This window comes from Oryza brachyantha, chromosome 10, assembly GCF_000231095.2.
Source record: "Oryza brachyantha chromosome 10, ObraRS2, whole genome shotgun sequence".
Classification (NCBI taxonomy): Eukaryota; Viridiplantae; Streptophyta; class Magnoliopsida; order Poales; family Poaceae; genus Oryza; species Oryza brachyantha.
In genome coordinates, this window is record NC_023172.2 from 737,783 (window position 1) to 753,933 (window position 16,151).

At 42.2% G+C, this 16,151-nt stretch overlaps 2 protein-coding genes across 2 annotated transcripts; both read right to left on the reverse strand.

The window, feature by feature from the left end:
• Positions 1–2,193: 2,193 nt before the first annotated feature.
• Positions 2,194–6,066, reverse strand: LOC102712293 (probable ascorbate-specific transmembrane electron transporter 1). Its single transcript, XM_040528187.1, has 7 exons — positions 5,985–6,066; positions 5,412–5,519; positions 5,222–5,304; positions 4,091–5,065; positions 3,960–4,008; positions 3,633–3,832; positions 2,194–2,816 (listed from the first exon to the last, which is right to left on the reverse strand). The coding sequence occupies exons 4-7, from the start codon at positions 4,253–4,255 to the stop codon at positions 2,559–2,561; spliced, it is 672 nt and encodes a 223-aa protein (XP_040384121.1). The 5' UTR covers positions 4,256–5,065; positions 5,222–5,304; positions 5,412–5,519; positions 5,985–6,066; the 3' UTR covers positions 2,194–2,558.
• On the reverse strand, positions 5,705–15,364 carry LOC102712572 (uncharacterized ATP-dependent helicase C29A10.10c-like). The gene is made up of 8 exons (XM_040528186.1): positions 15,051–15,364; positions 10,980–12,422; positions 10,263–10,451; positions 10,084–10,179; positions 9,827–9,995; positions 8,794–8,917; positions 6,946–8,721; positions 5,705–6,851 (listed from the first exon to the last, which is right to left on the reverse strand). The coding sequence occupies exons 2-8, from the start codon at positions 12,301–12,303 to the stop codon at positions 6,462–6,464; spliced, it is 4,068 nt and encodes a 1,355-aa protein (XP_040384120.1). The 5' UTR covers positions 12,304–12,422; positions 15,051–15,364; the 3' UTR covers positions 5,705–6,461.
• Positions 15,365–16,151: the final 787 nt, after the last annotated feature.

Sequence of the window (16,151 nt, forward strand, 5' to 3'; positions counted from 1 at the left end):
GATGTAAAGTCACTATTCTGATAATATAGGTAAGCTAAGGTCTTGCTGGTTTCACCACGTAGTTTTCACTTTTTAGAACTCACAAAGTAACACCCTTTGCTGCATTTCTAAATTGATGAACACCATGTATATAGATCCGATAAATCTGTGTACTTCACAAATTCATTGTTACAGCGCCTTCGTGCCATAGCAAATTTCACATTTCATTGTTTACACAAAGGAAAGTTTATTGAACTCAGAAAATTACATAAAGATGGTAGAAAAACCAAGTCCACCCCGGCCTCTACATAGCTTTGGTGCACATAGCCAAAAAAATTGTTTAACTTTCTTCATATTTATAACAAAAAAGTTGAGCTGTCAAAGTTGTAAATTGTTGATTTTCAAATGCCGAAAACAACATTCTTTTTAATTGGAAATATTAACAATATTGGTGGTTGATTGTAGTCTTCGTTCTTAGGGAGTTTGTTTCTCTGCGTTAATTAGGAACTAATGTCCCGTGCACGTAAAAGGGAGCGACTCATTAGCACATAATTAAATATGTATTAGCTAAAAAACTTGTAGAAAGAATTAATTTGATTTTTAAAGCAATTTTTGTAGAGAAATTTTTTTGCAAAAAAAAATTGTACCGATGAGAATGGAAAGCAAGTCAAACTATTCAACACCGCCTTAATTAATTATATAATAGATAGATAGAGATAAGACATACGTATCATAATATATTAATATTGTCCATATAAATTGGATAACTCATATTCATTGGTACACAATCGTCAGAAGTGAACACTGCAACCCTGATTTATTACTTTATAGAAGACTTATTTCATCAAAGTGTTTACTTACCGGAACACAGGTCACACCCTGGTATCCTGTTGATCCAATCCACTCTAGTTAAACATAATGAACTTAAATACATAATTTTTCCAATGCAAATTGTGTAGTTATTTCCCTTGCTTGAACTACACATGTAGACATGTAGTGACCTCAAGGGTAAACCTCATTGGTATCAGCTCATACCCTCGTGATACTAGCTAATACACAATTGGTACCAACTGATACTCTATCGGCAATGACTAATACTAAGGTGATCGTAGCAATAGTCGTCGGTACTAGGATGATAATCTAAAATATAAATGATACTTTAAAATCTAATAACAAAAAAAAAAGTTGAAAAGAATGATAAGAGAATAAAAAAAATTCAACCTAGATAATCGACTGAAATGGTTTCAGTACTGGAGATCGTTAGGTCCCCAACAGCTTGCGTGGTGCACCAATTTCTAGATTTCCGTATTAGAAAATAGTGTTGGAATGTGCACGTATGTGACACATGTATAGCACTGCAGTGTTCCAATCGACGTTAGTTCCCGTCGTGAAAGTGATAATGGTGGTGCCATGTGCAGGATGCAATAGCCTATACCATTCTACAAGTTTGGAACGGTGGTATTCTATTGTTTAGCATTTCCCTTTCTTTTGTTACATACGGACCTGAAATTGAAGCTAAATGACAATCTGAATCACTTGCTTACAGGATCTATAAGAAACTGTGGACTTTTGTTTTATTGTGCCTTATGTTATGTGCATTGCAGTCTTTAATCGTATCATAGTTTGTTTCTCGGACAGAACTAGTAAAAAGCTTCAAAAAAAAAAAGGAAATATAGGTTGTTTGTAACTATAAAAAGACAAATGGATAGGGTTGGGAAAGTAGGTGAGGATAAAATGAAAAGAATTTTAAATAATAACAAATGATTGATGAGATAAATATTATTATCAATAGTGCAAGAAGTGATTATATTATGGGATAGAGGGATTAAATTTGTGTCAAAAGTTACCTCTAACCATCTTCTTAAATAGTCATTAAAAAATAACAATCCCAATCTCGACGAAAGCATGTGAGAGTCTTACCAACCATGTTCAAAAATTGCAATCTCAACCTTAAAAGATATCTTCCCACCAAAGGGTGTGGTCACCAGGGTTCAAACCGACGGAGAAGCTGTCATAATTATCATGATTACTATGATTATCATGACATAAAATCACGATAATCACGCTCCGTCAGGCAACAGCTTTGGAGTTCTCCGTAGTAAGGTAGACCCTAGTGATAAGTAGATTACGGTGGGCCCATAATTTTTTATTATTGAGTCAAGTTTTAGTTATTTGTTATGTTCTGCAGCCAAAAATCAGATTGTAGAGCAACTCGTTTACACGTGCGCCAATGCTTTTTAAGGGAGCTTATTATGCAATGAACATAATGGATCTTATTGCAAAATCAATGTCTTCATGGATTCGAGAGAATAGGAGAACAGATGGACAAATATTCTTATCCGCAGATCTATTCAATGCCGGAATTCGACCTGCTATTAATGTGGGAACCAAAAGAATTTGGGATGGATTATTCGACAACAGGTGATACTCTAACCCAAGTTAGTAAAACAAGTCATAGCGATCAAACAACATCAATTATGTCAAAAAAAATTACTCCAAATTCGACACAATTCGCATGCCACCAGGTACTTAACATGCATCGCTTTTGTTCTGCTGCTAGTCTGCAAAGCTGCATTTTGCTAATATCTTGAAGGAAGGATGGCAGCAAGGACGACGGCGACGCCGAACATGACGATGGCAAGGCCGGCGAAGTTGACGACGAACGCTTCATTCGGATAGCGGCTAACAGCGAAGACGAACCTTGCTAGGCCGGTCTCGGCGGTGCAGACGGCCATAAGGAAGACGACGATGCCGAAGAAGATGTGCCATGGCGCGTAGTCGGCCCTCATCGTCATCACGGCACCCGGGAACACGAAGTACACAAATGCCACCAGCCACTGAAATGATCCCAATGAATTAATTGTAAAATCACCATTAGCGTATTTAGTCATCAATATACTACATATTGAATTTTCAATTAAATGGAGCGATCCACTGCTGGTTTCTTCTTTTTCATATTTACACAACAAACCGGTTTTCAAAACTTTCCGGGTTATATGGTTGTGCACTTCATTGCACTGCTTTTCTTTTTTGCTTCGGGATTTTTGTTCGATTTTTTCCCTCTTCTATTTCACGGACATTCATGGACAGATTGTCAAAGATGGCATAGGTTCTTCTATACTTGGTGAGCAGGGGCATGTATAGCAAGTCCCCTAATTACCTCTAATCCTGTAACCTTCCTAAGCTTAGGCTATTTAATTGATTTTGGCCCGCACTGTTTGTGCGTGAGCTGAGCCAGCTTCTTTCCTCTTGGGTGTTTTAGATGGTAAATTTTTTTTGCCAGCAATATCAAATCAGACGTTTGACCGGGGATATGGGAAGTGGTTTTCGGACACAAATGAAAAAACGAATTTCACAACTTGTCTAAAAACCACGAGACGAATCTTTTGAGTCTAATTATACCGTCGTTAGCACATATTTGTTACTGTAGCACTTATGGCTAATCATGGACTAATTAGTTTCAAAAAATTCATCTCACGATTTCTCCCATAACTATACAATTAGTTTTTTGTTTCATCTATGTTTAATAATTCATTTAGATGTCCAAAGACTCGATGTGATGTTTTTGGAGAAACTTTGTGGGTACTAGACAAGGCCTTAGTACGTTTGCACAGATCAACACCGCAATAAATTTGGGAGTAGAGAAAGTAGACCTGAAGAGCATAGAGTGCTACAGTGGTTATCCCCAACCAAGCATGCAGGCTGCGGATGTCAGGGAGTCTGTAATCATGGTGGAACTTGAAGGCGGCGTAGAGGCCGACGGCGGCGAAGGCGAGGGCGACCAGATGCAGCAGCAGGTGCACTGCCTTCTTGGCCCCCCTTGGCCCCAGGATGATCCTGTACGCCATTATCGCTGCAAGCAACCATATCATCCATCATTGCAACGCTACATTATTTAGTCACACACACACCTCAGTATCCTTTGGTTGATGCATATAACTTGCCGATGGATTAATTCCGTTTGTTTAGCTAATAATTACCTTCTCCGGTGCAGATGATAAGCCCAATCACCATGAAGAGAGGGTGTGCCTGCAAAATGGCAAATCAGCATGACATGTTAAGATAAAGCATTGATACAATAGCATAAGTAGATTAAGATAGTTTTAGCTACCATGTAAATCGGCTGACGGTTAGAGCTCATCTCCCAGGAGACGCCACCCCTGAAGTGCAGCACCCAGACGAGCGTGAGCGTCAGCACCGCGGCGGCGAGCAGCTGCGCGACGACCACCACCGGCACGGCGGTGAGCCGGAAGCTGGCGCTGCTCTTCACCGGCATGGCCTGGCCTCTACTATTCTTCCGCCGTCGAACTCACCGCCGGCACCACAGAAGTCACCACGGCCACAGACAACAGCGAGGTGGCATACAATGCACACGGGCGGCGAAGCTTGCAACGGCCGCTTGGGTTATAAGAAGCTGGAGTGCTGGTGATGCAACCAAGGAGTGATTACATAAATGAGAAACCGGGTCAATGCAATAGCAAAAGTTTGTGTGAGATTTCAATCGTGCCATTGGAAGAGATGAAGAGAGGGACAAATAAGCCAAAGTACAGGATGAAGAAACCGGAGGAAAGATTGCATTTTAGAGTGTTGTCAGGCTGTGTTTGGATATTTGTCCGGACGGCAGAGCAAACAGCTGAGATTGACATGGCCGTCCAATTGGAGCTTTCATCATCCCAGCCGGGAGTTACTACTAGTGCCGATTAGCAGTGTCCATGCGGTCCCATCGGGGACACCTGACTTGAGTAAAACAAGGGCACGTTATACTACATTTTTTTGTATCAACATGCGCGTCGCCGGCCTGCTTCAAGCAGCCTGTCGTCCATTGCTGCTGGTCCATCATGCGGTGGCTGCAGATCCAGCCGCAAGCGATCGGTGCCGGTCCCCTCACAAGCTTGAAAAGTGCTACTTTGAGGCAATGAATCCATCAGCTAATGTGGCCATCTGTCCGGGGTACTTGCTTGTCATTGCAGGAGAAGCTGCAGCTGCTGCTTCTCTGCACCAAGCACTTTGTCCGCCAGAGGATCAGATCTTCTCATCTCCGGCCAGACTGGTCCACAAGACCACAACCTCCCCCCGCTTTACTCTGCTACAGTAGCACTTACAGTCAATATACAATCCATGTTTCTGCTGACAACAGAAAAACGGATATTGTAACAAAAACAAATTACATCTTTTGGTTTTAACTTTCCAACACATTACACATACCAAAAGAATAAAACTCAGCCACTATGTATAAACATACCAACATGGCCGATCTGTCTGTCCAGGATATCAGGCATCAACCTGCATCACCAATGGACACACGGGCCTGGCTGCACATACTACCTACACATCAGGATAATAATTGCAAACACATCATCATGCACAGGTGAAGAGAGAATGAACACCAGCAAATCTAACACAACAAGAATACGAAGTATAAAAATGCTGACCTGAGATCTCATATGACAATTACAATATAACCAGCATCCAAAATGCTAGCAAAGATGAAGATCGAACCAGCATCCTCCAAACTTAAGGAATCCAAAAATACACCAAGCCTGTAACAGAATCATGACAAACTATCACAATTTCATAGCAGTTGAGACAGGTAATAAACAATAACCACTGCATGGCTGATAAACAGTAGACATAAACATCATGAGGTCAATTTTGCTTCACTGGAAAGGATCAAAACTAAACCAAAGTCACAGAAGCACAATTCATACCGAGAACACAAAATACCAAAAAAAATACAAATTAAAACATGCTGTGGAAAATTTATGTGAGCTTACAATATATACACGATACAGCATTCGGCGACCATGTGCAACAGGAACAGAGGTAACAACATGACAGCTGAATCAAATAATCAACTTTTTCTAGATGCGGATTTTGTATACAGAGGGAGCTTATGTCATATGTTACAAAAGCCCTGCCTATGTTAGCATACTAATCCTACAGGACATATCAAGCATGAATGTTTGCTGCAGAAGCAATCTTGCAACAGATGCTTGAAACCTAACCTGCTCTAGAGCCAGTGAGATTTTTTTTCTCCTGGTATGTTTCAAAATGAAAATGCCCATGCATGTATATCTATGAGATGATAGGTTCTGTTAAAGCATGCTAAAAAGCAAGCATTGCAATGTCAGGCATAATCTGTCCAGCTGACAGCCTTCCTCAATTCTGGTCACCAGATATGGAAATTTCATGTGATTTTCCAAAACACCGAGGACATGAAGCAGCTTTGCTCCATTAGATATCAAGAGCCAAACCCAGCCAACGAAACAGCATCGCTAGGTGCAGGCGGCTGAGGCTTGCAACCCATTGTCACTAGAGGCTTTGCTTCATGGTGATTCCTCTGGTGCTGCAAATACCAACACCTCATCACCGTCCAATCCACGGCAGAGCAAGTGTACATCTTCTGAAAAGATGTCACCTTGTCCAATCCAAGGTCCACCAAGGCTTGCACAGACCAAGCAAATGTACAGTTACAGCCATGCTTACACTTCTCTCCTCGAACCATTCGACGAATTTGGCCTCCTAGGCATTCCAAACGGCAGATTATCTCTAGACCTATCACCAGGACGCCCCAGATCATCCAAATTTCTGTAACTGGTATTTCTTGGAACAGAGTTAGAACGCTCATCCTCATCAGGCCTCATGTTAACCCTGGAATCTGGAAGCATTTCCAAATGCCTCGGCCTTGGTCCACCCGTCCTCATGTTCCTCATGTTATTTGAAGAGTTTCTACCTGGAGTGTTAGAGACCTTCATGGCAAGGAAGTCCTTGGGAATGCTATCAAGGTCCATAAAGCATTTCCTGGCCTTTGCATCTGATATAAGTGAAGCCCAGTCCTCTGACTGCATAAGAGCATTGGCATTACCAACAACCTGTAACAACAAAAGCGATGATCAGTACACAAATAATATAGCAGGGTCATCTAACAGTTTTAGTGTGTATTTTGATAGCGGGAAAGAAACGTACCCATAGAGATCTCCTAGCTCTAGTAAGAGCAACATTCATACGCCGTATATCTGCCACGAAACCCACACCATGATTTGAGGCACGGACACATGACATAATAATCACATCACGCTCTTGTCCTTGAAAAGCATCAACTGTGTTTATGTAGATGTCCTTCCCTTCCTCAGTACTCATGACCTCCTCAAATTCCCGCTGAAGACATTTCAGCTGCAACTTATACGGTGTGATTATACCAACAGATGCTTTCTTGCCACCATTAGCTCTCAAGAACTTCTGAAGATGCTCATACAATCGTAAAACAAACTGTGCCTCATGAACATTCTGGAAAGAAGATGACCCACCTCTATGAGATTCACGACCATGTGAGATGTCATAGAATATGTAAGGTGCCATTAATGTATCTCTATAATACGCCTCATCAGGCAATTTGACTACACTTTCACTATCTGTAAGGCGCCCTTGATAGAAGTATCTTGATGGAAATTCACGGATCTGGGGATGCATCCGATACTGCACTGATAACAAAATGGTAGGGCAACCAGCCTGCTGAAACCTCTCGAAGAGACTCCTGCTGTAGAGCAAAGTCCCAGCTGCTTTGCTGATAACAGTAGCAGGGAGCTGTTGTGGATCACCAACCAACACACATCTAGCTGCACCAAGTGAAAGTGGAGGGAGGACTGCTACTTCACTAGCCTGAGCAGCTTCATCAATAACAACCATATCAAAACCATGACTAAGGCGGGAAAATAATTTGCGACCACTGCTTGAAACTGTTGTGAAAACAATTTCTGCTTCATTGGCAAAACTGGCTTCTAGACTAGCCCTAGCATCTTCCATATTGAAGTTGCTGCCAACACGGAACCTGCTTTCCAATATCAGCAGGCGTGACATCTCCACCAATACTTTGTCCCTGCTTTCTACTGAAGCAGCAAGCTTCTGGAGTAGAAAATCACGATTACGATCCCTTTGAGCAAGCACATCTGGGTCTACTCCAACTGAACCCTGCGATCTGCCAGTTGCTGCAACCACGGTAAGATCCCTTTGTAGAAAGGCTATCTCCTGTGATAACTGCTGCTCACGGAGTTTTAGCTGTTGTAGCCACCCAATCACTTCATCACGGCCCTTCATTAACAGCTGATCAGTCCTCCGCTCAACTGAAACAGCCTGTGCAGCACGAGACTGTGAATCAACTCCAACACGGGCAACATCAGGGCGATAGACCTTCATCTCACCATCTATGAAACCACGATCAAGAACACGAGCAAGCAGCTCATCTGTGGCAGCGTTTGATGGAGCACATACAAGCATCCGTGGCTTGGGACAAAGCTTGGGAAGGGTTCGGAAAAGGTTCTGATCCATACTCTGTAAAACTTCATCAATGGACCCTGCAGCAACAGCCTCCGAGCTGTTGCTCGTGTTACCACTAACTTGCTTGTAACTTTCAGGAGCAAGTTTTTTGAGAAGAGCAGCATAGTAATGTTGATACTGAACAAGATGGATAACGTTTAGCATTCCCCACACGGTATGGGTTTTTCCTGTCCCTGGCGGCCCCTGCACTAATGTGAAAGGCCAGGGTTCTTGTTTCTTCACCGCTCCATTGCTTGTACCAGCAGCAGTATGCATCGCAGCCCAATGAATTGCTGATAACTGAGGCCCATTGAAAGTACGATGCAAGTGATCAGCAAAATTTGGAGTGAAACAATCGGGCATAGCAGGTGGCTGCTCTTCATACTTGGGGAAGTGCTCTGGACTTGGCTGAAGAATAGCATTTTGCATCTGCCAGAAAGATTTCTATTAGAACTGGAAAAGAATATCAATCAAAAAAGCAAAATGTATAAAACACATTACTTGAACATTGAGACGGCGGAAGGCATGCAAGGCAACATATTCCCTTTGTGTTGTTGCAAGGGAACCAAGACTAGTCAGATACCAAGTACTCCGAGGTAGCAGTTTCCTCAAAACATTGGTCTCACTGTTGCACATACAGCAGAGTGATGAGACAAATGGAAGCAAAGTTAGCAAAGATATACAAGGAAATCTTAAAAGTTATGAGTACATGAATCATACAGGTCTTATCAGATAAGCCTGTCCGTTTTTACTTTGTGTTGAGCTAAGTTCATGCAACAGGTGGTCACAGAAACCCATAGACTAGTCTAGCAAAGGTACAGTGATCTGAGCATGTTCAGCATGCATGTCCTACTGTTCAGTTCAATTATGAGTGTAGGGCTCACAAATGAATGGCAAAACTCAAGTGCTGGACTAGAGTCACTAATTATCCTTACTGGTTGGAAATTTGGAAGGAACGTAATCAGAGAACATTTCAACATAGAAGGCAATGGTGCAAGTTATGGCGATGATGAAGGACTAGGCTCATTCTTGGACGCTGGCAAGAGAGAGAAAACTGGGACAAATTCTGCTGGCTGCACAACAAACATCTAAACTAGTTTTTTTTTGTATTCCAACTAGAAGCCCATATTGTGTTACTAGTTGCAAGTTTTGTGGTTGCTTAACACAGAACTTATTGCCTTCAATGCCTCTTTAACTAAGAAATTGCAGGTCATCTGCTATTCCCAGAAAAATACTGTGATAGTGTATGCTAAGAACTAAAATCATAGGCATGTAAGTGTTGCTTATTATATGAACCAAAAATGACTCTGTGTCAAGCAACGTATATATTGAGCACTGCAAGCTCTAGGAATGCCATGTCTACCAGAATTGAACGAGCAAGTCCTAAACTCCTAATTAGCAGAAATCAGATATATAAAAATTCAAACCACTCTAAACAGAATACATTCACAATAACAAATGCATCTGCAATGAACAAAGAGGTTAGTAAAAAGTGCAGTACAGTTAAGAGCAACTTTGGCAAATACTAGCCTACCTGTTAGAATCAAATGAATCCCCAAGGTAGAAGTGAATAATTGCCCCAATGGGATCACGTGTATCAATAGGCGTATGGCGCCTGACTGTACCAACAAGTCGTCCACACTCCGACTCAGAGTCTTCATTTGAACCAGCATTCCGTCTGTTAGATCTACTTGATTGGGAAGCTGGAAATAAAGAATATATAAATATTTTATTTTCAGAGAGAAGAGTCTTCAGGCCTTAATACTGATAAGAGAGATCCAGAATAGCTACCTGAACCAGGCCGAGGAAATGACAAAACTGCAACTTCACCTTCTTTGAAAGTCCATTTATATTCGTGCATGGGTAGAACAACAACATCATACCATCCTGAAAGAATTGGCAAAACATTCCCAGGTGATTTGCATTGCAACATACATCAACAAAACACGGTGCAGATCAGAAAAACATACCTCTTTCACGCCTATCCACAGTTTTCACACGCACCATGACATGTGAATCCCTTGATACAGACTCAACACTCTCCTCATAGGAACTATATAGCTGAGCGCGGCATTCCTCAAAAAGCAAAGGCTCGAAAACTCTAATATACTCCTCAGCAGATTCGAAACTTCCAGGGACACATTGAAGTTCTGCCTCCTCTGTTCAGGTTTTTTTAATTACAAAACATGAGTGTGCAATTAAGAAAAGAAGATAAACAGTTCCTTTTGAATTTTAGAATGAAAAAACAGTCGAGATTCATCAATCTTATATAAGGCATACATGAGCCCAAGAAAAAATACAGATGAAAATTCTTATAGCCATGGTATTAGACATAAGAGAAGAAACACAGAGTTCTACTTTGAGCAAACTTTAACAGCCTTAAGCACAGGTGATGAGTATGAGCATTACCATAGAACTTAGAACATTTAAACGATATGTTAACAAGATTACCCGGCCCTTATGGCATATGGTAGAACTTTTAAGTTAATGGAAGTCAGTAAAACAGAGCAATAACAATCATCACATGGCACTTCCACAAATTTCAACCAATCATATGTCCCGCATATCAGACGAAAGATCAGGTTAAAAAATGCATTTTCCCACAGAACAGTTCCTTTTTTTTTTCAAATTGAGCAATGGTGTTTCAATAAACCACTCAAATTAAACATGAACAACAAAGAACAAACCTGGATTATGCCAGAACTTGTCACTTGTCACCTCACGTATAAGTCGCTCAACGGATGTGTCTTGATATTGCATGTTATTTGCTGTAGTTTGTTTTTTTGAAACAAGAGATCTTTTATTAACTGGTTTCTGATCAGCATTATTCTGTCCTGTTACAGCTGATCTCTGAGAAGAGATTTGTCTGCCCTTTAACTGCCTTGGCATTGATTGTTGATAACCATCTGCAAGGGCTTCTTCAGCATTCATTTTCTTTGGCCTACCTTGAGACCCCATCTCAGCATCACCATTGGATTCAGAAATTTGATCAGTCGGGTCTGCAGAATTACTCCGTTCCGAACCAGTTTCAGATTGCCTCTGATCCCTGATGGCTGACTGGCTTTGTTTTTCTCCAGCTCTTTCAGCAATACCACCAGCATTGCGAAAAGCTTCCTTCACAGTACGTGTGACAATTGGCGCTGGAAAGGACGACTGCCTTCTGGGTGTTGACGTCTTCATCGTGCCAGCTTGCTTCGCATCTTCAACATTAATGAACACTGTTTGCCTGGCTCTCTTTTTACCGAGCATTGCCTCTTTGTGTTCATCCAACTTAGGTCTCTTTGCAGGGTTACTCGCAAACCTCAATGCATAATTGGCTTCTACACCTCTAACATCCTTTGACTTGTTGGACGGATCTGAATCATCCCCGGGCTGATTTCCTTTATTTTCCAAATTTTTCGTGCTCTCGAGTCCTGTGGGACCACGTACCACTTGATCCTTAGGCGCATCCACCATTTCAGTGTCACTAGGCTCAGCAGCAGCCTCATCTTTATTCATGTCACCAGATTTAACAGCAGTAGGTTCGCTTACTTGGAAATCTCTTTTCACCTGTGTAGTTGCAGTACCAGACGACTCTTCTTTGTTGCTTAGACTACTCCCTGCAGTGTCAGAAGCAACATCTGCATCAGACCACTCACCTTCTTCTCTTTCAGCTGCCTGAGAAATCTGATTGGAGGGCTCAATCAGTTTACCAACATCATTGGTCACCATAGATGTAGTGGCTACACTAGCAGTCAAACTACCTTCTGCCTTAATTGGCTCCTTTGTAATTTGTGAATCTTTGCTCCTCACAAAAGGTTGAAAACCTGAACCAGATGATGCATGCTTGAAGGCATTGTTGTTCAATATTCCCTGTGACTGTGTTACTTCCTGTTGCGGAAACAAAGAGGGGCCTGCTGTGGGGACAGGAAGGGTCTTCTGAGGTTGTGACACAACGACAGCAGCTTCTTCTTCTTCAGCTTCTGTTGGGAGCTCATTAAGGTCAAATAACATCCTTCCTCGAGATCCCATGTCATGTGTAAATGCATATAGCTTGAATCTGTAGAAACTACTGGACCCGATATTAATCTTCTGGGGCAACAGCACCTACTTTTTGAAAGCTACAATTGACCTTTTGTAGGAAAATATATCTGCAAAAACAGCCAGCAAAAGATAAGTAATATACAGCAAGAACAGGATTCTCAAGGGATGCTTGGATGCTTCGGTCCGCTAGTGAGATGGCCTGCCCACAAACGGACAGGGGAACTGAACTAGTAAGTGAACAATTAGAGCAGAGTCCTCATCACATGGTACTGCAGGAAAGGAACATTTCGATCAGGTGGTGTGACCTGAATATCATTCTTCGCTGGATTCTTTTTGTGTTGCGACCCTGCCCACTCCATCCTCTTGTTGTCCACTTCCTACCCATCTCAAGAATTTGGGTTCTAGCGATACAGGATCTCAGCATCCAGGCAGACCCTTTTACAGATAAAGTAAATAAGTATGCAGAACACAGCTAAGAACAAAAGAATGATGGTTCATTATCTATTCAATGCATGGAAATGTTTGACATATCTACTTAAGGGTGAAAGCTAGGCTAGACTCTGTGTTATTTCTAAAGGAAAGCCATGCAAAAAAAAATAGCACCAGTACTACAGTGTGAACCATTAAGTTCTAAAAAAAGGAGGAAATTTGGAATAAGAATGATGTTGAACTTCAACATGAGATGCAGCAATATCAGGTTTCACGAGAATACTAAATAGAAAAATGACACATTTAAGCTTGCGTAAAATAGAGGCTACCTAAATAACAGCGTGAGAAAGAGTGCTCAACTAATCTAGAAACTTTGACTAGCTCAACCCAATCCTAGATCCAATCTGCCAACAGCAATCTCCTTTGCAATCCCTTAGTCCAACTCTAACTGTGTTTACATTGAACATGCAACATTTTCTGAAGAAATAGCGTCAAAAGGACCCATGAAAAAAAAAGAGTATTAACGCGAGAGACCCTCATCATTTTTTCATAGATGCTGGATCACAATAACTCTGTTACAAATGAACCAATACACACTAAAACTGACAGATGGTCCCTTTTGTAGAATCAGCCAAAACATTGACCGCGATTGACAGTCTACTCCCAACCAAAAGTAAACTGAAATGAGCATGTGTCTACAAACAACAAATTAATCTAGTTATGCTGCCTTTGACCAAAGAGCAACAACCCATCGCTACTTCAACTTATAGTAACTAAAAATGACCATATATCTATCTGTAAATGACAACTGATTTCTTTATACAAACATGCCCAAAATGCAGTGATTCACAGCTGCTCAGAATATAAAAGTTTTATCTAAAATAAAACTTCTGCTTGACAGGTCTGAGAAATCCACAGCTAACCGGTCCAAATGCTACATTTTTCAGCAACAACGCAGCTATGAGTTCCAAATTAGCAACAGAAGCACATATTCATGAACCATCAACTATGAGTTGAAGCTATCTATAACAGAATGCGTATTTAATTTTGACTATCCCAGATTAAAAGTTATCTATAACAGAAGGAACAGCATCTGCTAGACATGTCCAATAAACCGACTACGAATCAGTCCAAAGGCTACACCTTTTTGAGCAGCAACACAATTAGGTGTTTAACTGGAGAGATAAAAAGGATAAACAGCTATGGAGGGATAAACATCTATATGCGACAAATGACCACTTCATGCAAACTAACACAATTTCAGCTACAACAAAACTAAGGTATTTACAACAAAACTAAGTAACAAAACAGAGCAAACGTATAGCAGCAGATAAAGCAATAGTTTGAACCTTCTAGCAGTCGCAACTCTCTACACAACCTAGCATGATGAATATTACTCCCTTTGTTTCATATTGCAAGACGTTTTGGCTATGTCTAGATTGATCTATTGATCAATGTATATTGTTTGTAAATATGTTTAGATTCATTAATATCCATATGAATCTAGCAAAGGCTAGAAAATCTTATAATGTGAAAGGGAGGTAGTACACGGTACCATGAGTACCAGACTAGTCAAATTTCACACATACACCATTGTAAGAAAAGATTAGAAACAGTCCAAAATGCTTGTTTGATTGGCTAAGCAGACAAACAAAGAAAATCTAGACAACAATAACAGCAGCAGCTGATACAAGCAAAAGCAATGTAGGCACTAAGTCTAGTCAATTGTCAGGAACTAGAATTTATTATGAAATTTATAACAGAGCATTGAACAGACGCGCAGAGAAGCAGCAGCACATGGACCATTTGAACTGAACCATCACTCAGCATTTCATTCCACTTGCAAAATAAAAGAGAATACGTACTATTCCTTTATTACTACTCCATGACGCAATTTCCCCCGTTACTCTGCTCGCTCGATCTACCCGCACCCATGAATTTAAACCCCCCGTCTTAAATCAGCAATCTGGCTGAAATTTTCTTCGTAAAGCGAGGATCGTTACTAGATTTGGCAACCGCCCCTGAGCCTTGATCCCCATTTGGTTTCTAGATTCGGCAAAATCGCCTCGAGAGATGTTCCTCCCCAATAAAAGCCCCAATTCGGCAGGCCTTCCCCCCCACGGCAGAAGAGCCATCCGCCGCGTCGCGTCCAATCAAACCACCCCCACTCGCTATTAGGGTTCCGTCGCCCCGTCCCCCAAGTCCCATCCCGTTCAATTCGTTCGCCGTTCCGAGCAGCAGCAGTCGCCGCGTCGTCCTAGGGTTACTCCGTAGCAGGGGAGGAGGGGTGCGGGGGATCTCCGTACCAGGCGATCGGCGGCGGCCAGATCCGTCTTCTCCTCCAACACCACCGGCGGCGGCGGCGGCTTTGACTAGGGTTTCCCACCTCGCTCCTCCTGTGATGCGTTTAGTTTTTTCCCAAGTTTTTTCCCCCCTCCTTCCTTCCTAGTCCGCAGCCTCTAGATGGCTCGCCTCAGTGGTGCCTCGTCGTCGTCGTCTCCTCCTCCTCCTCCTCGCGTGGAGCGAGCGAGCGGTCGGTCGGTGAGCGTGACGACTGCTTCCTTCTTCTCTTCTCGGAGAGAGAGAGAAGGGGGGAAGGAGAGGAGGAGGGGGTGGGTGTGAGGCGAGGAGGCTGAGGGGTGGGGGCTCTATTTATAGCCTCAGTAGAAGAGGCTTCGAGCCCGCCCGCTACGCGCACCCGGTCCGCGCCCCGCCCCGCCTCCGCTCTCACCGCCAGGTGGGCCCTCCTCGTGGTGGGGTCCAGCTGTCGGGGGTGCGCAACGCGTGTGTCCTCGTGCGCGCGGGGGAGGCGTGACGCATTAGGGGGGGCGTGTCCGCAGCGCGGTGCCGGTGCGGTCGCACCAGGTTGGAATTTTATTTGTTTTTTTTCCTTCCTCTGCTCCTCTCTTTTTTTTTTACTATTTTTTTTCTCACCTCCGCTTCTGAACTGGAGTAGGAGTACTATTAGGAGAGAAATAGCAATTGGATTTATTTTAAATGGATGGAAGAAGTACGACCACTTTTTAGGTGATTATTATTATTATTATTATTATTATTATTAAATAAATAAATAAATAAACTAACAGGAGCCAGGAGCGAGGGGGATCGGACTAAAGAATCTCACTCCGTTGTTCTTCTTTTCTCTAATTAAGGTATCCCAAATTAATTCTTGCTTGAAAAATGGATGGATGGATCTGGTGGCACGGCTATTTATTATGGATGGCTGAACTAAGGCTGGGGCTATGGGGGGATAGGATAATGCTGATCTTGTGGATTGGAGTTATCTTCTTTTAGTTTAGGATGATTTAAATGATGTTATTGTGATTCTTGGTTGAGAAGATATTTTGATGGTCCGACCAGTCGATCGTAAATAATGTGTTATGAATTCGCGTGATGTTACCAAAATG